The sequence below is a fragment of the Musca domestica genome, unplaced genomic scaffold (assembly GCF_030504385.1).
Source record: "Musca domestica strain aabys unplaced genomic scaffold, Musca_domestica.polishedcontigs.V.1.1 95, whole genome shotgun sequence".
NCBI lineage: Eukaryota > Metazoa > Arthropoda > Insecta > Diptera > Muscidae > Musca > Musca domestica.
The window spans coordinates 1,473,819-1,500,709 of NW_026712445.1; the positions used below are offsets into that span (position 1 = coordinate 1,473,819).

The window sequence follows — 26,891 nt, forward strand, 5'->3', positions numbered from 1 at the left end:
GTAAAAATTTTGAATATCCATGAAGCTCACAAAACTCGAAATTAATATCAAATTCCATTCCGACTTGGCGCATCCCAATACTTCTATCTATACAAGATCTGTTATAAGAATGGTAGAGATCGGACCTTTCATTTTGGTACCTCCCCACATAGGGTCTAGGTTTTAAATAAGCAAAACAATCATAAAATCTGAAATAAGCATCCGGTTCTCTTCAAATTACACATATCACAATATTTTTATTAACCGAAGGTCTAGTGTGAAGATGGAATATATTGGCACACTCCAAGGGGTCAAAATTTTAAATATCCTTGAAGCTCCATTAAGACTTGACACATCTCAATATTTCCATCAACACAAGATCTGTTAAAAAGATGGTAGAGATCGGTCAATTCCTTCTGGTACCTTTCCCAAAAAGGGTTACAATTTTGAATAACCAAAACGATAGTAAAATCTGAAATAAACATTAGGATCTCTTCAAATTACGCACATGACAATATTTCTATTAGTCCAAGGTCTGATGTGAAGATGGAATATATCGGTACACTCCTTTTGGTACCTCCCCCACAAAGGTACCTCGAAATTAATATCCGATTCCATTCAGACTTGGTAAATCTCAATATTTCCATTAACACAAGATCTGTTATAAAGATGGTAAAGATCGAACCATTTATTCTGGTACCTCCTCCAGAAAGGATCGAAGTTTTGAAAAACCAGAACGATCATAAAATCCGAAATATGCATCAAGAAAGCGAAATAAGTATCCAACTCTCTTCGAATTTCACACATACAAAATTTTTGCTGACACAAGATCTGTTATGAAGTCAGTGAACCCCTTCTGGTACCAAATTCAAATTTCAAATTTATCAATACCTTTATCTGTCATAACTTGCGGTCAGCGATTTTTAGCAACTTGCTATATTTAAATATTTCTCTCAACCAGAAACCGGAGAAGAATATGGAATTTATGAATTCGCATAAAATTGAATATAAATGTTCGATTTTCTTGTAATTAGGACATGCCAACATTTTTATCTGGAAATGGAACACTTCGGTCGACTATATCGGATACCTCACGCATATTTCCACATTTTCCAAAAATTTGCACATATCTCATATAAAGTATAGAAAGTATTCGATATAGTCCAAAATCTGGCACGTCGCAATGTTTATATCATATTTATTTAGGTCCTATGCGAAATGGGCAATATTGGCCCATTCCTACGGAAACTACTCTATAAAGGGTCAACTACTTGAATAGTCGTAACAGAAGTCCAAAAATATTTTAATAATCTCACTTCGGCTGAGGGTATACATCTGTCGGCAAATCTGAATGATACTTTATAACTTGTTTTTTTTTTTCTGGTTTTAACCCATATTTCTCAGGATGAACAGATGGTCCGACGGACATGACTGAACCGACATAAAATTTTACACTAAACTTGAATATATTTACATCAAGAGGTGTCCAACAGTTTTTACTAACGAAATGACAAATTTAATTTACCCTCCATTCTATGGTGAGGCATTTAAAATGTTTATACACTCCACCTTGGAAAGGTAACATCCCTAAATATTCGTCGTGGACCCCATAAAGTATATATATTCAGAATCAGCATAAAATTCTAAGTCGATTTAACGATGTCCGTCAGTCTGCCTGTCTGTCTGTTGAAATCACGATGCAGCCCACCTTATTGGGCGTAGAACGTTAAAATTTAGCAGAACAATTTGTATTGTGTCTAGGATGGTTGGTATTGAAAATGAGACATATCGGTCCAAGTTTTGGTATAGTCCCCATATAACGGTACCTCCCGATATTCGGTATTTTGATGATTTTTGCCACATTTTTTCATGGATTTGTCTGAAAGTTGGTATTTGTTGGTCATAATGGGTTCTAGCTACGTTGGAGAAACATTGTATGTATAGGCCCACTTTTTTTGTATAGCCCCATATAACGGTACCTCCCAATATTCGGTATTTTTATGTTTTTAGCCACATTTCTTCGCGGATTTGTCTACAAATTGGTATTTGTGGGTCCTTAAAGGTTCTAGCTCCAGTGGAGAAACATTGTATGTATAGGTCCACGTTTTGGTATAGCCCCCATATAACGATACCTTCCAATATTCGGTATTTTTATGTTTTTAGCCACATTTCTTCGCGGATTTATCTAAAAATTGGTATTTGTGGGTCCTTAGAGGTTCTAGCTCCGGTGGAGAAACATTGTATGTATAGGTCCACGTTTTGGTATAGCCCCCATATAACGATACCTACCAATATTCGGCATTTTTATGTTTTTAGCCACATTTCTTCGCGGATTTGTCTACAAATTGGTATTTGTGGGTCCTTAGATGTTCTAGCTCCGGTGGAGAAAAATTGTATGTATAGGTCCACGTTTTGGTATAGCCCCCATATAACGATACCTTCCAATATTCGGTATTTTTATGTTTTTAGCCACATTTCTTCGCGGATTTGTCTACAAATTGGTATTTGTGGGTCCTTAGAGGTTCTAGCTCCGTTGGAGAAACATTGTATGTATAGGTCCACGTTTTGGTATAGCCCCCATATAACAATACCTCCCAATATTCGGTATTTTTTTTTTTTTTTTTTGCCACATTTCTTCACGGATTTCTCTAAAAATTGGTATTTGTGGGTTTAATAGGTTCTAGCTCTGATGGAGAAACATTGTATGTATAGGCCCACGTTTTGATATGGCCCTCATATAACGATACCTCCCAATATTCGGTATTATTTTTTTCCCACTTTTCTTCGCGGATTTGTTTAAAAATTGGTATTTGTGGATCCTAATAGGTTCTAGCTCCGTTGGCGAAACATTGTATGTATAGGCCCACTTTTTTGTATAGCCCCATATAGCCGTACCTCCCGATATCTGGTATTTTGATGATTTTTGCCACATTTTCCCACGAATATGTCTTAAATTGGTATTTATGGGTCATAATGGATTCTAATATTTGCTTTACCCTAAGGTGGAGGGTATTAAAAGTTCGACACGGCCGAAATAATGTTTTTTTTTACTTTTTTATAAAACATTTTGAACGAATGTATGCCGGTATATTTCCCAATGTTTTCATTTCCTCATTGAGTAGGGTCTCATATGATTGGTTCGTCCGAAATTTAGGTATCTTTTTTTACATTTTTCAAATTTGATTTTTTTAAACTTTTGTATCTTTTTACTATTTTTACAGAATTATTAAAAAAATTTATGTTGAACAATATGTGGCAAAATTTATGACTGATTTAAATTTTTTTCTTTTTGATTTTAATCCCACATTTTCTAAAAGCAAGAATATATACAAACACTTTTGTTCTTCACTGTAAATCACAATTTATCACTATTCCACGGCTTTCTTTATGTAACATCTTCTATAATTTGATTTGCAACGACTACGGAATAGGCGGTCACATATTAGCGTTATTGTAGCCGGAAACACTTAAAAACATTTCAAAATTCTCAAGAAAAGGAAAACCGGCCGCTGATGTATTATTGCTTATATCACGCACAAGTTACGCATAATTACATTAGAGGCTTTTCTCCGAATTATATACAAAATTAATTTTTATAAAAAAATTTAAATAAAATATATTTCAAAAACATGCCAAGATATCCGACCCAATCAATTTATTTTTTTCTTCAATTTTCTCCGATTAATTTTTATTTATTACCACTTGAGCATAAATTCAAAATATATGAGCGGAATCAACTAATTGACTGCGTTAATTTCTGCCAGAGAAAGAACAATTGTAACTAAAACTGGCAAAAATGAAAATGTATTGACAAGCCCGCCTGCAGGCCGAATATGGTACTGAGTGCGAAGACAACTAATTGTATTAGAAAGGTGTTTGGCGCAAAAAAAAAATGAAATGAAAAAAAAAACAAAACGCTGAAACAATTGACACTTTACATCGCTGCTTGCGCTGGTGTTATTGGGAGGCCTAAACTGTTTTCTTTTGGCTTTGGCATGTTTGGCCATTTTCCCCAAACGCACACCGGAGGTCTCAAAGCGGGCAGCTGCCGCTGCCTCGGCCTCTGCAATGGTAAAAGCCAGCAAGACCATGTGCAATAGGTAAAATGGATGAATGAGGATATTAACCAAAACACGGAATATTTTAATTCATGTGAACGACGGACGGACCGCCATCACGAAGAACCTTTGCTGCCGCCGCCATTCATAAAAATATCGCTGTCACAAAATGACAACAATGATATTTATTTTTCCTCTTGCCATACATTTTGTTAATCTTCGCAATGAAGGAAATCACCAATTTGTCGAAAGGTTAAAGAAATGTCGAAACCATGGCAGGACGGGTAACGATTATGGCATAGAAATGGATATAAATACAAACTTAGAAAAAGGCTTAGGCCTTTATTGAAAACAAAATATAAAACCAATAGGTTTTTGATGAACAGGAGGGAAAGTTAAATACATAACCAGTAAAGTAAGGTTAAAAGTCGGACCGGTCCGACTATATGATACTATACTATATGCGTGTTTGTTTGACAAAAAATTTTATATTGGGAATTTATGTGAAGTAGATCGTTCCAATTATGAACCTTATTTGAATGCCTTTGTACCTCTAACATTGCAGTATAGTGCATGGGATGTGTGAAATACGAAGAGAATTTTATAATCGTTTTGGTTACTCAAAACTTTGATCTATTGTGGGAGAGGTACCAGAAGGAGTGACCCGATATATTCTATCTTCACACCAGACCTTGGGTTAAAATATGAAGAGAACCAGATGATTATTTCGGATTTTATGATCGTATTGGTTATTCAAAACTTCGAGCCATTGTGAATATTCAAAAAATGGACCCTTTTTGGGGGAGGTACCAGAAGGAGTGGCCCGATATATTCCTTCTTTACACCAGACCTTGGGTTAATAAAAATATTGTGTTGTGTGTACTTTGAAGACGATCGAACTCTTACACCACATTTTATAAGAGTTGTAATTATTCAAAAATTTGACCGTTTGCGGGGGAGGTATTTGAGGGAGTGGACTGATATTGTCCGTTTTTTGCACCTGATCATATTATATTATATTAGGATTTGCAAAGTTGGAGCCAAATCGGATTATCCTTTCTCTTTCTGTGCAGTAAACTTTTTTTTGAAAATTTCGACCTTTCGTGGAGGAGGTACTTGGTGGTGTGGACCGATATTGCCCATCTTCACAACAGATCTTGTGTTAGTATAAATAATGAGATGTGTGAAATTTGAAAAGAACTGCATGACTTTTTCGGATTTTATGCTCGTTTTGGTTATTCAAAATTTTGACCCTTGTGGGGGCGGTACCAGAAGGAATGGTCCGATCTCTACCATCTTTATACCAAATCTTGTGTTGATAGAAAATATTGAGATGTGGCAAGTCTGGATGGTATCGGATGTTAATTTCGGGTTTTATAAGCATAATGGATATTCAAAATTTTGACCCATTGTGGGAAAGGTACCAGAAGGAGTAGACTGAAATATTCCAACTTCATACCAGACTATCGGACTCTTACATTCCATTTTATAAGAGTTATAATTAATTACAATTTTGACCCTCTGTGGTGGAGGTGGACCGATATTGTCCATTTTCGCACCTGACCTAACACTGACGCATATATTAGGATTTACAAAGTTGGAGCAAAATCGGATTATCCCTTCTCTTTTTGTGCAGAAAATATATTTTTTTGAAAATTTCGACCTTTTGTGGGGGAGGTACCAGAAGCAGTGGACCGATATTGCCCATCTCCGAATTCGATCTAAGTTTGACAAAAATATTACGATGTACCAAGTTTGAACCAAATCGGATACTCCCTTCGAGAGTTATCGTGCGCACCAGCCAGACAGACGTACGGCTCCAAATGTTCTGAAACGGATTTGGTCCAAAGAGACCTAGGATCTAAAATCGTTATTTCGACTAGGCAAATGATATATACCCTCTCTAGCCATATGGCTGAGGGTATAAAAATATTTATTGGGGCAATATATATACCGGGCCGTTGATTCCCTCCGTAAAATTAAATATGCATTCGCCAACAATGATATTTGATACCAGTTTTCAGATACAGCCCAGAAATAGCTCTGCCATATTTTATCAAGATCGCTTCAGATTTGGATATAGCTCCATATATAATTGTGCATCAAATGGCCAATATCAGTCCAAAAGTCCTGAATTTTGGTACATCCGACCGAATTCAGCCTAGAAGCAAGTACATCAAATTCGGAGAAAATCGGTTCAGATATAGCTATAGCTCCCATATATATGTTTCATCCGATTTGGGGTTAAAGCCCAATGATATTTGGTACCATATATCTTATTCAGCTCGGAAATACCTCTGCCAAATTTTATCAAGATCGGTTCAGATTTGGATATAGGTTCTATATATATCTTTAACCGATTTCAAGTTTATTGAGCAAATAATGGCAAATATCAGGAGTGCATTTCGGGACGTACGTTTCCATTTTGTGGAACTCGGCTCCGATACATATTTTTCATGCACTATATAGCATTGTTATTTGGTATAAAAGATTAAAATGTCTCCGTCAAATTTAGTGAAAATCGATTCAGAATTGGATATGCCTACCATACATTAGTTCCCTCTGAAAGCAAAATATAACTTCTCTAAAACCAAATGTTGATAGGTGGTGTGATCTACTTGAAATAAATTCTTTTGTTACGGGAGCTCTACTAAGTATGCCTAGTGGTGTCGGCCCTGCCCGACTTTTCCTTATTGGAAAACTTCTAACCCGTTTGACTTTTTCAAATTCTTTTCAAATTTTTTTCTTCAATATTTCATTTCCTTCGATCTGGAGTTTTTTTAACATTCCTCTACTTACCGCACATTAAGTTGTCTCTGTATTTGTAGTTTCTTTTCAATCTGCTCAATGGGAAATTGTGGAACTTCGTAGGGTGCGGAAATCTCATTTGGCAAGACATCATCGACAGTGGCCTCATCGAGGGCGCCGGGTGTTTTTGGTGGTTGTAGCTGGCCTGCAGCAACAGCACCGGCCAAAGGTGAATCACTTCCTGAAAAATAAACCAAAAAAATAACAACGATTAATATTTAGTCCATCAGAAAAATTTACAATTTCATTTTCGAAAAATACTTTTCGCTTCTTCATATGAGTGGAAACTTTGATAGAGCTTTTCAAAAGTCGGAGTACTCTCCATTAAATCGGAGCTATTAAAATTCATTGTAAAAAAATATTTTTTTTTTTGCTTTCTAAATGTTTTCACTGGCAGCTTCTAGCGAGGACTACCGATGAGATGCTTCTACTACTGCTGCTGCCGCTCTATGAAGATGTTTATGACTTTGTGATGAAAAATATTGTTGTTATTATTGTTGATTCTTTTTTTTTATTCGTCGGTGATAGCAATTGCCGGCTGATGAAACATATCTACATTCGTACAAATATACACATAGTGCAGTTTGATTTGTAAACATGTATGCGGGTATGTGTGCGTGTGTATGTTTTGTAATCAAATTATGGTCTATGGCAATCAAAATAAAATAAAATTAATCGCTCTGGGCCACTCTCGCACCAAAAAAAAAAAATAAATAAATAATAATAAAAGACAAGCAAATTACATTCACGTTCACATTCGCAAATCATGATCACAAAAAAATGTTTTGCTACGGATCAGCAAAAATTAGGTTATTATCATCAGAATATCGGTGTGAGAATGTGAGTGTATGGGTATGGGTCTGTGTGTGTGTGAGTCGATTTGTTTGTTTGCTTGGGTCAATTAATTTTGTCTGACATGAGAATGGCAAAACCTGGTGTTGATGCCTGTTTTTTTCTAAAAAGGGCGATAAGTCCCAGGGTGGTAAATATTCTAAGGCGAACGAGATAAGGTTGGGAGGTAAATATATTTAACGAATTTGTTGGTGTTGTTGCTAATGTAAAAGCAACTTTGTCACTATCTGTAAAGATTATGAGAGCGTATAATAAATCTATTAAATAATTGATTAGCATTAAATGATATGGAACCATTGGGAAAGGCTTATTAAGATATGGTTCATGTAACTACACAGTAAAGGTTTGGTAGGGTCATGTGGCACTTTTAGCACGGCTAGTAATGACAACTGCATACCATTTAAATGACCAAAAAGGTAAATAATAATTAGTAGAGGGTATAGGGTAGAAACCACAAAGAATTTGTCGACCCTCACCAAGTCGTGAGTTCATGGTGGGCCTAACTGGACGTCTGAAGAACGCAAGTTCAATCCCTACATCAGGCTAACAAAAATATTCACAAAAAGCTGAAAGGTGGCGAAATTAAACACAAATGCAATTCTAGTATTTTAACAATTTAAAATGTATCAGTCGGGTTTGCCAACAGATGTATAGCCTTAGCCTTGCGTTATGATTTTTCAACCTATTGACCCTTTGTGGTGGTGGTATGGTATGATACCCTACACCACTTTCCTAATTTAGTAGAGCTCCACATAACAATTAAATGTTTTTATGCACAATTAATTTGAAATCGGATAAAGATATATATGGGAGCTATATTCAAATCTGAACCGATCTCGATAAAATTTGGCAAAGATATTTCTGAGCTGAATTTCATATATTTCCCTGAATATCGTTGTTACGGAGTGCATATTACGGCTGTGGGTAAAAAATCGGATAAACAATATATATGGGAGGTATAGCTATATCTGAACCGATCTTCACCAAATATAACAAACTAGCTTCTAGACTCAATTCGGTCGTAAGTGCCAAATTTCATTCCATTTAGGCAAATATTTGACGTTTTGTGTACAATAAAAGGTAAATCGGACGAAGTTATATATGGGAGCTATATCCAAATCTTAACCGATCTCGATAAAATTTAGCAAAGGTATTTCTGAGCTGTATTTAATATATTTCCCCAAATATTGTTGTTACAGAGTGCATATTACGGCTGCGGAGGACAAAAACAACAAATCGGATGAACAATATATATGGGAGCTATAGCTATATCTGAACCGATTTTGATCAAATTTGGCATACTTATTTTCAGGCCTAGTTTGGTTGTATCTGCAAAATTCCATACTATTCGGGTTGATATTACACGTTTGGTGCACAATAAAAGGAAAATCGGAAGAAGATATATATGGGAGCTATATCTTAACTGTTACCGATTATCTCCAATTTCAATAGGGTTCGTCCTTAAGCCAAACAAATGATTTGTGCAAAATTTCATCTGGATTTGGTAATAAATGCGAACTTTGTCACAAAAATACATAGACAGACGGACGGACATGCATAAATCGACTCAGAATGTGATTCTATGCAGATTATCAAAAGTAACTATGGGTCTATCTCGTTTCCTTTTGCCTGTTACAAACAAATACACAAAGTCATAATAGCCTGACCACAAAACTTTGACTCTCTTTGGCGGCGCTACCAGAAGGAGTGGACCGGTATATCCCATCTTCACACCAGATCGTGGGTTGATAAAAATATTGTAATTTGAAGACAATCGGACTGTGAAATCACATTTTACAAGAGTTACAATTATTCAAAATGTTGTCCCTTTGTGGGTCAATTTATTGTTCATTTTCACACCTGACCTAGCACTGATGCAAATATTAGGATTTTTCAAAGTTGCAGCAAAATTGGATTATCCTTTATCTTTCTGTGCAGTAAGAAGTTACCAGAAAAAGTGGACCGATGTCGTCCATTTCCGAACTCGATCTAAGTTTGACAATTTATTAAGATGTACAAAGCTTGGACCAAATCGGATACTCCCTTCGAGAATTATGGTGCACACCAGACAGACAGACAAATGGACGGACAACCCTAGATCGACTCCAAATGTCCTGAAACGAATTTGGTCCAAGAGACCTAGGGTCTAAACTGTTATTTCGATGTGGCACGTTTTGGCCGTATCAATTGATATATGCCCTCTGTAGCCATATGGCTGAAGATAAAATTTGGCCACCACCATATCTAAATCAATTCACTCAATGGCAAAATTAGTACCAAAATCCACCTCCTTCCCTCAAAACTATTTACCAACAGTGGCCTCTTTATCAAATTTCAGAATTCCAACTCTATCCTAAGATCTAATCCCACATTTATTACCATAGTTTTCGTACAATTATACTACGAATGTTCAAAACCACCTAATTTTCTCAACCTACACTAACTGTGACATCTATATCAAAAAAAAAAAAAAAACATATATAATACTACTATTTCGTATAATTATAGCATACATTTCCAAAACCACCTCCATACCTCAATTTCCAGATACCGACAAAGACCCCAAAGTCTAATTTGAGGATTCCAACCCTTTCCCTTCACCCAATAAGCAATTTAGTACCCCTTAGTACTCTTCCTACAATTATAAAAAACATTTCCGAAACTATCTACATATCTCAATACCAGATACCAATAGAGACCTCAATTTCAAATTTGAGGATTCCAGCCTGACCCCTTCACCCAATACCAAATTTAGTAACAATTAGTACTTTTCGTACAAATATAGGACATTTTTTCAAAACACTGCTAAATCCCAATTCCAGATAATAGAAGAAGACTTGAATTTCAAATTGGAGGATTCCAGAAGGACCCCTTCACCCAATTTAGTAATATTTAGTACTTTTCCTGATTTGAATTTGAAGATTCCAGTCGGATCCCTTTACCCAATACCATATTTAGTACCATTTAGTACTTTTCGTACAAAATAAAGGACATATTTCCAAAACACCATCAAATCTCAAACGCAGATACGCATAGTAATCGAAATATTAAATTTCAGAATTTTATATTTGTCCCTTCACCTAATACCAAATATAGTACCATTCAGTGCTTTTCGTACAATTATAGTACAAATTTCCGAAATCAGCTCCATATGTCAAGGCAACACATAAACAGCGACCCTAATACCAAATTTACGACATCAAACACTATCTGTTCACCCAATACCAAATTGTACTAAATACAGTATATTTTAGTACTTTTCGTGCACTTGTAGAATACATTTCCAAAACCAACTCTTCTTCTTCAAACATATCGCGAATAGCGAACACCAAATTTAGTGCCATTAAGTGTAGTTCCCACACTTAGTACACATTTCCAAAACCACCTACAGAATTTTTCGTAACCTTAAAGTTCGAATTTCTAAAAACACTTGGTATATCTATCCCTGGACTCTCTCAATGTCTTTCATGACCCCCATAGATTATCCCCTCGATCAATTTCGTCAGAGTATAAAGAATTTTTTTTTTCATCACAATATTCGGCAATATATCATTGTCAGATAATTATTTGCCCGGCATTCTGGCGCTGTTTGTAGGATAACGGCAAACAATAGAATGCCAAAAAAAATAGTATAAATTGGTATATTAATACAAGTATGTCTGTATGTACATTTTAACATCATAATCAACCCCATTATGTTGGATAAACCATCAACCAACCTCTCGTGTAGTTTTTGTTTCTATTTTTTTTTCTTTTGTTCGGATTACAACATTTTTGTTTTCAAACAAAGCGTGAACAAGCTAGCTAACTCAAATACAAAACAAAACGAACAATGCGAAAGCAAACTAAATTACAAAGCAAAGAAGTGTTTGGCCGCAATGGTGGGTAAAAATCAAAAGAATTTTCCCTAGCGTCCTTGACCATACGAAAAGGTTAGTTGAAATGCGTTTTGGTAGGCATTGGTAACAAAAGGGGGAGGGGCAAGATAAGGAAAAGTCTGCAATATAGTATTATTTTTATTGTTTCATTTTACGCAATACCAATAAACGCATGGGAGGAAAGTGGAGCACAAAGGAAAACATTGGAAAATTATAAAGGATATTTTACAATATTTATCAATCCTTGCAGATTTTTAAAGAATATTTTTCAAGGACCTTAACCACCTATAAATATTTTCCAAGGACCAACGGACCAATAAGCGTGGATATTTTAAAGAATATTTTTCAAGCACCATGAGACCAATAATCATGGATTCTTTTAAAAAATATTTTTCAAGGGCCATGAGATTTATAACCGCCCATTTTTTTAACAATATTTTTCAAGGACCATGAGATCAATAAACGTTGATTTTTTAAAGAATATTTTTCAAGGACCATGAGATCAATAAACGTGGATTTTTTAAAGAATATTTTTCAAGGACCATAACCACCAATAAATGTGGAATTTTAAACAATATTTTTTTAAGGACCATGAGACCAATAAACGTGGATTTTTTAAACAATATTTTTCAAGGACCATGAGACCAATAAACGTGGATTTTTTAAACAATATTTTTTTAAGGACCATAACCACCAATAAACGTGGATTTTTTAAACAATATTTTTTAAGGACCATGAGACCAATAAACGTGGATTTTTTAAACAATATTTTTTAAGGACCCTGAGACCAATAAACGTGGATTTTTTAAAAAAATATTTTTCAAGGATCTTCAGACCAATAAACGTGGATTTTTTAAAAGAATATTTTTCAAGGATCTTCAGACCAATAAACGTGGATTTTTCAAACGAATATTTTTCAAGGATCTTCAGACCAATAAACGTGGATTTTTCAAAAGAATATTTTTCAAGGATCTTCAGACCAATAAACGTGGATTTTTCAAAAGAATATTTTTCAAGGATCTTCACACCAATAAACGTGGATTTTTCAAAAGAATATTTTTCAAGGATCTTCACACCAATAAACGTGGATTTTTCAAAAGAATATTTTTCAAGGATCTTCAGACCAATAAACGTGGATTTTTTAAAAGAATATTTTTCAAGGATCTTCAGACCAATAAACGTGGATTTTTCAAACGAATATTTTTCAAGGATCTTCAGACCAATAAACGTGGATTTTTCAAAAGAATATTTTTCAAGGATCTTCAGACCAATAAACGTGGATTTTTCAAAAGAATATTTTTCAAGGATCTTCACACCAATAAACGTGGATTTTTCAAAAGAATATTTTTCAAGGATCTTCAGACCAATAAACGTGGATTTTTCAAAAGAATATTTTTCAAGGATCTTCAGACCAATAAACGTGGATTTTTCAAAAGAATATTTTTCAAGGATCTTCAGACCAATTATTTTAGTAGTATTTTTTAGGCCCCCAAACCAGAATTATTTACCCCACCCTCCCCTCCATGACTTGGTGATGATGGCTACTATATCTGACATTTCTAATCTGTTTGAAATGAGATTTACTATCTCCACATATCAAACAGATTTGAATTATTTATAGCACGATTCTTATCAGTTAATATTCTATTTATTTGTGATAGCAACCCCCAAGAGGAATTTTTATATATAACCTCTGTGGCGCTAATCAATTACAATCAACCCATTTATATATTGAGCAATTAGCAGCTAGCTCAGAACACACACAATATTTGAATTTTTTTAAAGAGTTGATAAATATATCTACCCAACCCCTGCTGGGCCTTAAAAAATATTCAATTGAGACATTTCTATGATTGATTATCAGCTCCATTAAAAAAAAGGTTTGACATAGCGAGCCGCATGGAGTAATTGGTAATAAATTAATTGTATTAACAATTATTGTATTATTTATAAATTTTGTAGGTAAACACTATGGTGTGCCAACCAGTGGTGTAGGTAGATTACCCAGTTGGGAGGGTGGCTGACTTAAAAATAATAAAAGTCTCAGGGAGAGAGAAATGTCGCCAATTTCATATATTTCTCTATGGGACATTAGATCAAAAATTTTTGTTTAAATAATTACTTGATTTATTTGAAGACCATTAACAATTTTAGTTTAATATTATAACTTAAAAAATATTTTTTATTTATTTTTTAATTTATTATTTTTTCTAATTTTTCATTATTTAATATAAAAGGGGTTAAAAAGAATAATTTTTAGATTTTTTTCTGTTTGACGCTGATAATTTTTTTGGCAGAGTTTTTTTTGAATAGAAATTAGTCCCCCTCTAAATGTACCTTTCCACGCCAATGTCCTTTACAAAATGCATTTAAAAATTCAAACAAACGTAATAGCGCCGCGGCCCTCATTTATTTTTGGGGTGTTTGAGAATTCTATTTAGACGACATTCCGTTTTGCCAAAAATTTTCCTTTCTTTCATTCGTTTTCATTTCGTTTAATGACGCTTACCGCTTGCCATTAATTTTGTGGCGAATTGTGGTGTAAATTGTAAGCAAATTGTCTTTTTGGTATGTCGCGGTCATGCAACGAACAAATAATGATAAATTCTTAGATAAATATTTGGCCACAGTTTCGTAGTTCTGTGTTTTCTTTTTTTTATATGGGTTAAATGGTCTTTGACTCATTTCGAAAATGATGGGGGACAGATACGTTCTAAATAAAATTCCCCCAAAGAGCTGGTTTTTTAAAAGAAAAGAACATTTTCCCAGCAATTAAGGTAGATTTTTTTAAAATATGTTTTTCAATCTTTGAATCAATACCGCTTGGATTTTTTAAATAAATTATTTTTATGTCATATAAAAAAAATATTTTTTAGAAACATATATTTGGAACTCTTAGGAAAATTCAAAAAAAAACTTTTTTGGACCACCAAGTCTTTTAACAAATATATATGGGAACCATCTAAAATTGGATTTAAAAATTTTTAAAATAAATATGTTTCAAGGGCCATCAGACCAAAAATCGTGGCTTTTGTAAAAAATACTTTTTAAGGATTATCAAACCAATATTCGTGGATTTTTTAAAGAATATTTTTCAAGGGTCATCAGGCCAATATTCGTGGATTTTTTAAAGAATATTTTTCAGGGGTCATCAGACCAATATTCGTGGATTTTTTAAAGAATATTTTTCAAGGGTCATCAGACCAATATTCGTGGATTTTTTAAAGAATATTTTTCAAGCCTCATCAGACCAATATTCGTGGATTTTTTAAAGAATATTTTTCAAGGGTCATCAGACCAATATTCGTGGATTTTTTAAAGAATATTTTTCAAGGGTCATCAGACCAATATTCGTGGATTTTTTAAAGAATATTTTCAAGGGTCATCAGACCAATATTCGTGGATTTTTTAAAGAATATTTTTCAAAGGTCATCAGACCAAAAATCGTGGATTTTTTAAAGAATATTTTTCAAGGGTCATCAGACCAAAAATCGTGGATTTTTTAAAGAATATTTTTCAAGGGTCATCAGACCAATATTCGTGGATTTTTTAAAGAATATTTTCAAGGGTCATCAGACCAATATTCGTGGATTTTTTAAAGAATATTTTTCAAGGGTCATCAGACCAATATTCGTGGATTTTTAAAGAATATTTTTCAAGGGTCATCAGACCAATATTCGTAGATTTTTTAAAGAATATTTTTCAAGGGTCATCAGACCAATATTCGTGGATTTCTTAAAGAATATTTTTCAAGGGTCATCAGACCAATATTCGTGGATTTTTTAAAGAATATTTTTCAAGGGTCATCAGACCAATATTCGTGGATTTTTAAAGAATATTTTTCAAGGGTCATCCGACCAATATTCGTGGATTTTTTAAAGAATATTTTTCAAGGGTCATCAGACCAATATTCGTGGATTTTTTAAAGAATATTTTTCAAGGGTCATCAGACCAATATTCGTGGATTTTTTAAAGAATATTTTTCAAGGGTCATCAGACCAATAGTCGTGGATTTTTTAAAGAATATTTTTCAAGGGTCATCAGACCAATATTCGTGGATTTTTTAAAGAATATTTTTCAAGGGTCATCAGACCAATATTCGTGGATTTTTGAAAGAATATTTTTCAAGGGTCATTAGACCAATATTCGTGGATTTTTTAAAGAATATTTTTCAAGGGTCATCAGACCAATATTCGTGGATTTTTTAAAGAATATTTTTCAAGGGTCATCAGACCAATATTCGTGGATTTTTTAAAGAATATTTTTCAAGGGTCATCAGACCAATATTCGTGGATTTTTTAAAGAATATTTTTCAAGGGTCATCAGACCAATATTCGTGGATTTTTTAAAGAATATTTTTCAAGGGTCATCAGACCAATATTCGTGGATTTTTTAAAGAATATTTTTCAAGGGTCATCAGACCAATATTCGTGGAATTTTTTAAAGAATATTTTTCAAGGGTCATCAGACCAATATTCGTGGATTTTTTAAAGAATATTTTTCAAGGGTCATCAGACCAATATTCGTGGATTTTTTAAAGAATATTTTTCAAGGGTCATCAGACCAATATTCGTGAATTTTTTAAAGAATATTTTTCAAGGGTCATCAGACCAATATTCGTGGATTTTTTAAAGAATATTTTTCAAGGGTCATCAGACCAATATTCGTGAATTTTTTAAAGAATATTTTTCAAGGGTCATCAGACCAATATTCGTGGATTTTTTAAAGAATATTTTTCAAGGGTCATCAGACCAATATTCGTGGATTTTTTAAAGAATATTTTCAAGGGTCATCAGACCAATATTCGTGGATTTTTTAAAGAATATTTTTCAAGGGTCATCAAACCAATATTCGTGGATTTTTTAAAGAATATTTTTCAAGGGTCATCAGACCAATATTCGTGGCTTTTTTAAAGAATATTTTTCAAGGGTCATCAGACCAATATTCGTGGATTTTTTAAAGAATATTTTTCAAGGGTCATCAGACCAATATTCGTGGCTTTTTTAAAGAATATTTTTCAAGGGTCATCAGACCAATATTCGTGGATTTTTTAAAGAATTTTTTTTTTCGTGGCGTGGATTTTTAAAAGAATTTTTTTTTTTTCGTGGCGTGGATTTTTTAAGAATTTTTTTCGTGGCGTGGATTTTTTAAAGAATTTTTTTTTCGTGGCGTGGATTTTTTAAAGAATTTTTTTTTCGTGGCGTGGATTTTTTAAGGAATAGATTTCATGGACCATCATTTTTCAAGGAAAAACACACCAATATTCGGCAATTTTTAAGCAATATTTTTCGAGGACCAACTGTCCACTAATCGACGATTTTTAAAGAAATCACACTATCACGATTGAATTCCATCACTTTTTTTCTGGAAAATTCTCACTAAAATGTTTTTGTACGCTTGTAAACAATATAATGAGCTGTCACTGGAAAAACGGCTGTCGAACGAGTGGCTCATAAATGACAACAGTCTGAAGTTGGCTGCAGTTTTATCATCTCACCCTGTATTTCAAAATGTATTTAAAACAACTTTAGTACCAATCAATTCGTATTTTTCCAAAAAGATCGAATTGGAGATTTTCATTCAATTTCTTTAATTGAGTTTTAATAAATTATTATTCAATTTTTTTAGGACTTCTTATTTTTAGGAACCATATTTATAAATTTTGTTCAAGTCACATTTTCTTTAGACACCATAAAAATGTATATTTTTATAGGCCATCAAAAGGTGAAAAATAAAAAAAAATATTTCGAATTTCCCACTTCTTTTAATACGAACAAATTTGATTTTCTTAAATACTAACCTTCATTCGGTTGACACTTGCACTTGGACAGCTTTAAATCGCTGAAACACTTGCAAACCAGCAGGCAGGGTGTAGCACTGCCACTGCGATTGCCGGTGTTGGGAGCGCTCGTTGGAAAGCCAATGTCTTCACTGCTGCTGATGTTCAAGTGAAGCGGGGGTGTTTTCGGGGTGCGGACATTGTAGGGATCCAACACTTGAATATCCATTGATTCCATGGAATCGGTAGCAATTAAAACGCCACGCGAACTCATTATTTGTTTGTTTTTTTTTTCTTCCTTTGTTTATTTGTTTTATTCCTTCTTTGCTGGTAAATACACAACAATTAGTTTCCTTTTTTTCTTTTGTTCAAAGAGGGGAATACCTTGTATTGTATGGTTGTTGTTATTCCTTTTGGTAAAATTTATTTGTTAACTTTGTTTATTGATGTCAGTCGTAGACACTTCGTAGAAATTACACAAAATTAAGGTGATATTATTAATGACACTCCGGCCAGCCAGCCAGTCAGCCAAGCAACCAATCGATTCCAAGCTATTGGATAATGTTGTTCTGGGAATGTATGAATTATTTTGAATGTAGGTGAGGGTTTTCCCAACCCCTCCCCTACACTTGCTTTGTAAAACAATGACCATTTTCTTGTTTTCAGAGAATAATTAACCCAACAAATAAACAAACAACCCACATTTCCCTTTGTCTCTGAATTGAAATACCAAGAAAAAAAGAAAATCACCAAATTCTATTGCCAATTATAAGAAAACCCTATTAAAATTAAATACTTTGTATTTTTTTGTCTCATATAAAAAAATTTAATTTAAAAATATATTTATTTATTATAATATAAAAAATATATATAAAATACAACTGCTTGTTTATACAGATGTTTTCAATAAACTTTTTTTCAAAAATTTCGAAATTAACATTTCGACAAACAATAAATAAAGTGCATCACACTTAAATCGGGCCACCGGGCGGACCGTCAAGCTGTCGCACGTCGTAATAAATAACATGCCTCGGACTGACTGACGTCATGGCAATTGAGGAAAATCACAGCCAGAGATGGCCACACAAGATGGCATATTTAAAGGAAAATTCCCACACATAAAATATTAAAGGAAAAATTGCCAGAGTGAAATTTTGCACTGAAAGAATTCGAATAGTTCCCAAGTAATGTACTGTTCTCTATCAACGGTTAAAAACTTAAATAAAAACCAGTACGAAAGCTGTAAGTTCGGCCGGGCTGAACTTTGAATACCCTCCACCATTTGGTACAAATTTTGCAATTTTCAAAAAAATGAAGTCCGTTAAAAATTCTGTTAAAATCTTAACAAGTTAAAAAGCAGTAAGTTCGGCCGGGCCGAACTTTTAATACCCTCCACCATTTACAACGAATTTGGAAATTTTCAAAAAATAAAATCCTTAACAAATTAAAATTTTAAAAATACCGAATATAGCCGTTATATTGGGGTCTATACGACGTGGACATACATATGCATTGTTTGTCATAAGCCATTACCATATTCAAATTCGAAACTGGACCCGCACCGACAATTTTCTGTCACAGACTGTAGTTCCCATAACGAACTTCAAATACCAAATTTTAAACAATTCCGGTTAATAATGTCGCTAAAATCATCAAAATACCGAACATCGGGGGTTCCGTTGTATGGGGGCTATACGAAGACGTGGACCCGCACAAACAATTTTCTGTCACAGGCTGTAGTATCCATTACGAACTTCAAATGCGAAATTTGAAACAATTCTGGTAAATAATGTCGCTAAAATCATCAAAAAACCAAATATTGAAGGATATCGTTATATGGGGGCTATGCAAAGACGTGGACCTGCATAGACAATTGTCTGTCATAGGCTGTAGTATTCATTACGAACTTCAAATACTAAATTTGAAACAATTCCGGTAAATAATGTCGCTAAAATCATGAAAATACCGAATATCGGGTGGTACCGTTATAGAGGGGCTATACGAAGACGTGGACCCACATCTAATTTTTCGATCTAAAACTATTTCAACGTCTCCATGTGTAAACCACAGAAATCAACAATGACCTCAATATCAAATTTCAGAATTTCAGCCCTATCCTTTTACCCAATACCAAATTTAGTAACATTTAATGCGCATATCCAAAACAGTGTCAATTTCTCCACCCTAAACACCAATAGTGATCTCAAATTAGAAGCATCCAAATTTTAATCCAAGATACCAACAGAGACCTCAACATCAAATTTCTGGATTCCAGCTCTATTCACCTAAATTTAATACCATTAAGTACTTTTCGAACAAGTATAGTAGACATTTCCAAATTATAGTACGCATTTCAATCCTAGATACCAACAGATGCCTCAATATCCATTTTCAGGATTTCAGCTCTATTCCTTCACCCAATACCCAAATTAGTACTTTTCGTACAATTATAGTACACATTTCGAAAACCACCTCCATATCTCAATTCCAGATACCAACAGAAACCAGAACACCAAATTTGTGGAGTCCAGCCCTATCCCTTCACTATTCGTACAATTATTGCACTCATTTCCAAAACTACCTCCATATCTCAATTCCAGATACCAACAGAAATCTGAATATCAAATTTGAGGATTCCAGCCCTATCCCTTAACACAATACCAAATTTAGTAGCATTTAATACTTTTCGTAGAAATTTCGGACGCATTTGCAAAACTACCGCCAAATCTCAAACACAGATATCAACAGTAACCTAAATATGACAAACTACCTATTACCCTATACATATTCCTTCACCCAGTACCAAATGAGTACCATTCAGTACTTTTCGTACTATAATAGTACACATGTCCAAAACCAACTTTAAATCTCAATCCTATGCACTAACAGTGATCCTAATACGAAATATCAGATTTCAAGCAATATTAGTGCCTTTCGTTACCAGCTTCTATCGTTCACCCAAAACGGAATTGTACTAAATTTATTACACATTTCCTAAACCCCATCTACAAAAATTAATTCTCATACCAAAATTCAATATTCTACCACTATCTGTTCACATAAATTCAAATTGTACCAAATTTAGTGCATTTTTGTACTTTTGGTACAAGTATTGTTAGAATTTAAAAAAAAAAAAAACTTTATTTTGACTATCCTACACAAAATCAAGGGCTTTCATTCAAAATTTCAGATTTTCAAATTTCTTTCACTCAATACCAAATTTAGTACCATTTAGTACTTTTCGTACAAATATGGGACGCATTATTAAACCACCAACAAATCTCAAACTCAGACACCAACAGATATCTAAATATGAAATTGATAAATTTTTCTCTATCCCTTCACCCAATACCAAATATAGTACCATTCAGTGCTTTTCTTACAATAATAGTACATATTTCCGAGACCACCTCCATATGTCAAGGCTACACAAGAACAGTGACCCTAATACCTGATTATTTAAGATTTCAAACACCATATGTTCACTCAATACCAAATTGAACCAAATATGGTACTATTTAACACTTTTTGTGCGCTTGTAGTACATATTTCAAAACAAATTTTCTATCAGAAAGCGACCACCGAAATTTCAAGTTTTCATCTTAATGCGTTCACCCTAAACCAAACTGTTCCAAATTTAGTAGTATTTTGTACAGTTCGTACCTTTAGTACACATTTCCAAATTCTCCTTCATACAACAAACTTAATTCCATTCTTGATCCTCATACCAAATATCAAATTTTTAGCTCTATCCGTTCACATTATATCAAATGGCACAATTTTAGAAGTTTAGTACCATTTGAGAACTTTTCACAACCATAAATCTCGAATTTCTAAACACCTTTGGATACATATATCCTGCACTTCATCAGTGACTCCCATTCCAAATTTTAGAATTCCAACTCAATGGATTCATCACAATTCCAATTTTTACCAATTACAGTATCATATAGTACCGAAAAGTACGAAGTACGCCTCCCACATAACATAATCCTACACTTCAACAGCAATGTTAATTCCCAATTTCAGGATTCAAGCTCTATATGTTCACTTAAATCTAAATTGTACCAAATTTAGTACATTTTAGTACATATAAGTACAAATTTCCAAAACAACCTACATATCCCAATCCTACACTCTGACAGTAATCTTATTTCCAATTTTCAGGATACTAGTCCAAATCCAAATTGCACCAAATTTAGTACACTTAAGTACTAATTTTCATAACTAATTTTCATACAGTCCAATAGAAATCTTATTTTCAAATTTCAGGATTCCAATTCTACTGGTTCACACAAGATTTAAATTGTACCAAATTTAGTACACATGTACACTCCGCCAGTAATATTGATTTTAAATTTCTGAATTCCTTCTCCATCCGTTGCTCCAAATTCAAACTTTGTACCGTTTAGTACTTTTCGTATACACAAGTACACACTTCTAAAGCTACCTCCTTGCATCGACCCTAATCCTTAACCTTGATTCCCATTCCAAATTTAGTTTTTAGCTCTATTCGTTCTCATGATACGAAAAGGTACCAAATGTAGTCAATTTTAGTACTTTTTGTACACTTATTGTGCGAATTTCCAAAAACCCTTACACTCAGTAACCCACATTCCAAATTTAAGAGTTGTGCAGAGGGTAACATATTTAGTACCTTTTAATACTTTTCGTGACGTTCTATTACGAATTTCCAAAAACTCAGCCTTATATGACCCCTTCGGACCAGGAGTGACCGTAATCAAAAATTTCAAGATTATAGCCGTTTGTAGTCGTTTCGTCTGGACTTTGGTGAATCGATAAGTCAGTCCTTTATAAATATAGAATATTATGATTATTATTACAATTATTATGATTATTACTAGTATTATTATTTATCATTATTGTTATTATTATTATTAGCATTATTATTTTATTTTATATATTTTTTTATTTATTTTTTTGATCGACAACCATAAAAAACCAATTTTTTTCTTAGAAAAATATTTACGGTCACAAAATCAAATGTCTATGCCCCAGAGATGATTTAGATTTCTTTGCACTCAAATGTTACTTTATAAATTGCACGCTAATTATAATCAGCATTAGCATCTGAAAAACGTAATGCCACACACTCAAAAATTGTCATCGCGATATGCAAAAATACTCCCACACCAGCGATGCCAAAGACACCAGCCGCCTTGGAATAATATGCAAATTTAGCAAATTCAATTTCTATTTTTACACTTCAAGCACTGGCGTAGTCTGACTTATTTGAATGGGAGCAAACAAATATATATATAATAATTATGTTGTTGTTGTATATTGTTGACCTGTTATATTTATTTTACTTATTTGGTTAATAGCTTGGCTTAAGGTCATTAAAAAACTATGTTTTTATTTTTGAATTTTTCCTTTTTTATTCATCCAATATTTCGATTTCCTCCGGAAATCATCTTCAGGGATCTGTTTTACGATACAGACCATTGTGCTCACATTTACAGAAGCCTAGTTCATAAACACCGACGAAAGAAAACTTAGTTTGATAGTGACATTTAAACTCAATAGACGAGCTTTTTACTTTAAAAATGTATGTTATTTATTGTGTTATATATTGTTAAAATCAGTTTGTAATTTGTGTTTTTTGTAAAACAGATCCCTGAAGATGATTTCCGGAGGAAATCGAAATATTGGATGAATAAAAAAGGAAAAATTCAAAAATAAAAACATAGTTTTTTAATGACCTTAAGCCAAGCTATTAACCAAATAAGTAAAATATAATAATTATTATTTTTCAGAGGTCTTGGCTACGCCACTGTACCCTTTAAATTATTTGCACTAATTTTTCTCACTTAGCGATCGACGAGTGGCATAAATCTTTTTTTAACGTTGTCATAATTACCCGCATAATTAGAACTATCATGATATTAATTTTTGTCATATTTCTTTATTTTTTTCTATTTTTCCGATTTCAAAATTGTGGATTTAATTATTTTTTTGTGCATTTATGTATCTAGGTCATATCAATTGAAATGAATCATTTTCCATTATTAGTTTTTATCCAAATCATTTAAAAAATTTTTAAAATTACTGACATTCTGGGTGGAAATTAAAGAATTGGATTCAAAAGGATAAAAATCTAGGTAAAACCTACCGAATTGTATGTCATTGTATGCAGCGGTTAGATACCGCGAAATTGAGATAATGTATGACAATATTTTGCGAACAAACAAAAAAAATGCTGTATCATTGAAGCGGATAATGCTAGAATTCGAAAACTCAAAATGCCGTAAGTTTAGAAATTCGAACCAAAAGAAAGAAAGAAAAGTCTACTAAAAAATACTAAATCTTTAGCAAACGTCAGAAATTCAAAATTTTCAATATTCTGAGATACCGCACTAAGGAAATCCAAAATTAGGAACACGGCGGTCAGATAACTGGGAATGAAATTGGAAATTCGAACCAGAAGATTACAAACGTACTAAATGTAAAATGTGGTCAAGGCAATGACACAGTGTTGAAGACAGAAGGAAAAGCCAGAATTATGTAATTCAGAAAGAATACACTGATGGATAGAATTAGAATCCCATAACCAACTTTGATTCTTAATCCAATACACTAAAAGTTACCCGAATGCGAATTTTTCGATTTTAAGTTATATCAGTACCATTTAGTACCTTTCGTAGGATTTCCAAAACCAACTCCTTACATCAACCCAAGTTCCGTTCACATAAATTCAAATAAATTAGACCAAATCCATTTCAAGACATTTGAAGTCGATCTAGCGATGCTTCTGGCTGGTGCACACGATAACTCTTGAAGGAGTATCCGATTTGATCAAAATATGGCACATCGTAATATTATTGTCAAACTTAAATAGTGTTCGGAGATGCAATATCGGTCCACTCCTACTGGGACCTCCCACATAAAATGTCAACATTTTCAAAGAAAATAATTTACTTCACAGAAAAAATCCTAATATTTTCACTAGTGCTAGGGCAGATGCGAAAGTCGACAATATCTGTCCACTATATCAAGTACCTCCCCCATAAATTATAACTCTTAAAATGTGTGATTTAAGAGTCCGATTGTCTTCAAATTACACACATCAAAATATTTTTATTGATCCAAGATCTGGTGGTGTATTTTTATTGATCCAAGATCTTTTGGCACCTCCTCCACAAAAATTCGAATATATCTGGCACCTCACGCACATTTTAACATTTTCTAAAAATTATCAGATATCTCGTATAAAGTGAAGGAAGTATTGTCCAAACCTGGAACATCGCATTATTTATATCATATTTATTTAGGTCCGATACGAAATGGACAATATTGTCCCATTCCTTCGAAACCTACTCCACAGAGGAGAACTATCATAACAGAATTCAAAATATATTTAAATAATTGATCATTGGCTGAGGGTATACATCTGTCGACAAAACAGACTGATTCTTTTTAATTTGTTGTACCCTCCACCACAGTATGGAGGGTATATTAAGTTTATCATTCCGTTTGTAACACCTCGAAATATACATTTTAGACCTAACAAAGTATATATATTCTTGATCAGCATAAAATTCTATGTCGATTTACCAATGTCCGTCCGTCTATCCCTCTGCCCGTCTGTGGACATCACTCTAGCTTCCGAAATGAAGTAGGCTGCTAAAATTTTACTCAAATGTGTATTGTGTCTGCAGGACTTTTGGTATTGAAAATGGGCCATGTAGGTCCACGTCTTCGTATAGCCCCCATATAACAGTACCCCCCGATATTCGGTATTTTGATGATTTTAGCGACATTATTTACCGGAACTATTTCCAATTTAGTATTTGAAGTTCGTACAGCCTATGACAGAAAATTGTCCGTGCAGGTTCACGTCTTCGTATAGCCCCCATATAACGGCACCTTCCGATATCCAGTATTTTGATGATTTTAGCGACATTATTCATCAAATTTTTTTCAAGTTTCGCATTTGAATATTTTAATGGCTTATGATAAATGTTGCCTATACAGGTCCACGTCGTCATATAGGTCCTAATATAACAGCTACATTCGGTAATTTTAAGATTTTAACATATTTTTTAACTGATTTTTTTATACCCTACACCACAAGGTGGTCAGCGTAATATGTCTTTGGGCATTTGTTTGTAACAGGCAAAAGGAAACGAGATAGACCCATAGTTCCTTTTGATGATCTGCATAGAATCACATTCTGAGTCGATTTATGCATGTCCGTCTGTCCATGTATTTTTGTAAACAAAGTACAGTTCGCATTTATTGCCCTATCCAGGTGAAATGTTGCACAAATCATTTGTTTGGCCCAAGGACGAACCCTATTGAAATTGGAGATAATCGGTCAAAATTTAGATAAAGCTCCCATATATATCTTCGTCCGATTTGACTTTTACTGTGCACCAAACGTGTAATATCAGCCCGAATAGTATGGAATTTTACACATACAACCAAATTAGGCCTGAAAATAAGTATACCAAATTTGATCGAAATCGGTTCAGATATAGCTATAGCTCCAATATTTATTGTTCATCCGATTTGTTATTTTAGGCCTCCGCCGTAATATGCACTCTGTAACAACAATATTTGGGGAAATATATCAAATACAGCTCAGAAATATCTTTGCCAAATTTTATCAAGATCGGTTCCGATTTGGATATAGCTCCCCGATTTCAAATTAATTATGCACCAAATGGGCAATACAAGTCCGAACTTAAAAAATACAAATGCTTTGGCATATTTAGTCCTTTGAACTTTAAATTATTTTTATATTTATAGCGTGTATGATTGAATTCTCCCATAAAAACTTTTAATTGTTATACGGAGCCCTACTAAATTAGCAAAGTGGTGTAGGGTATCATAAAGTCGGCCCCGCCCGACTTTAAGGCTTTCTTTACTGTTTTTTTTTTTTTTTTTTTTTTTTTGAAAATTGCAAAATTCGTTCCGAATGATGGAGGGCATTCAAAGTTTGGCCCAGCCAAACTTACAGCTTTTTCCTTGTTGTTTTATTTACATTTTTTGGTATTTTTTCGTATCTTGTATTTGTCTTTTTTTGATCTGTAGTGGAATTCTCTAACTCATTTTTTAACAAAGACATAGAAGTATAAAGATAGGACAAGGCAGAGTAAAATATGGCAACCCTGTGAAAAATACCTCTGTTGTTATGATATCGTAACAACATAGTTACCAATGTTAAGCAATTTAAACCGCTAAGGCAGTATGCAATTGTTTGGGAAGGTATATGGAATAGAATTTTGAAACTAATATTTTGGCTTATCCAAACTTTTATTTGTCATTCTTTCCTATAATTGTGTTTTTTATATTAACATGCCTTTGTCATGAACTGTTATTCAAGGTAGTATAGCCACAAACCATTTGCTCAGAATGCATTTTGTCTAGTCTTTACCATTTTAGGTCTTTGTTTTTAAGTTACGGACAAAAGTCGGTGAACCCATGGTAACTCTAGATTTTGTCAATGCATACGATGAAATAAACACTTTGAAAACATCTGAATTTGAATGTTTTCTGAACAATTTTTTTGTT

The 26,891-nt window shown here is 33.5% G+C and overlaps 1 protein-coding gene across 4 annotated transcripts in view; it reads right to left on the bottom strand.

The window, feature by feature from the left end:
* The window catches only part of LOC131807047 (AMP deaminase 2-like), a 63,098-nt gene that overhangs the window by 22,528 nt on the left and 13,679 nt on the right, over positions 1-26,891 (bottom strand). For 2 of the 4 annotated variants that reach the window (XM_059132060.1, XM_059132059.1), the window contains exons 2-3: positions 17,376-17,816; positions 6,837-7,026 (exon numbers count right to left, since the gene is read on the bottom strand). In XM_059132060.1, coding sequence (XP_058988043.1) covers positions 6,837-7,026; positions 17,376-17,628 — 443 coding nt within the window. In that variant the 5' untranslated portion in view covers positions 17,629-17,816. Of the gene's footprint in view, positions 1-6,836; positions 7,027-7,106; positions 7,239-17,375; positions 17,817-26,891 lie in introns of those variants that run through there. The other 2 variants (XM_059132062.1, XM_059132061.1) reach the window with 2 other exon arrangements.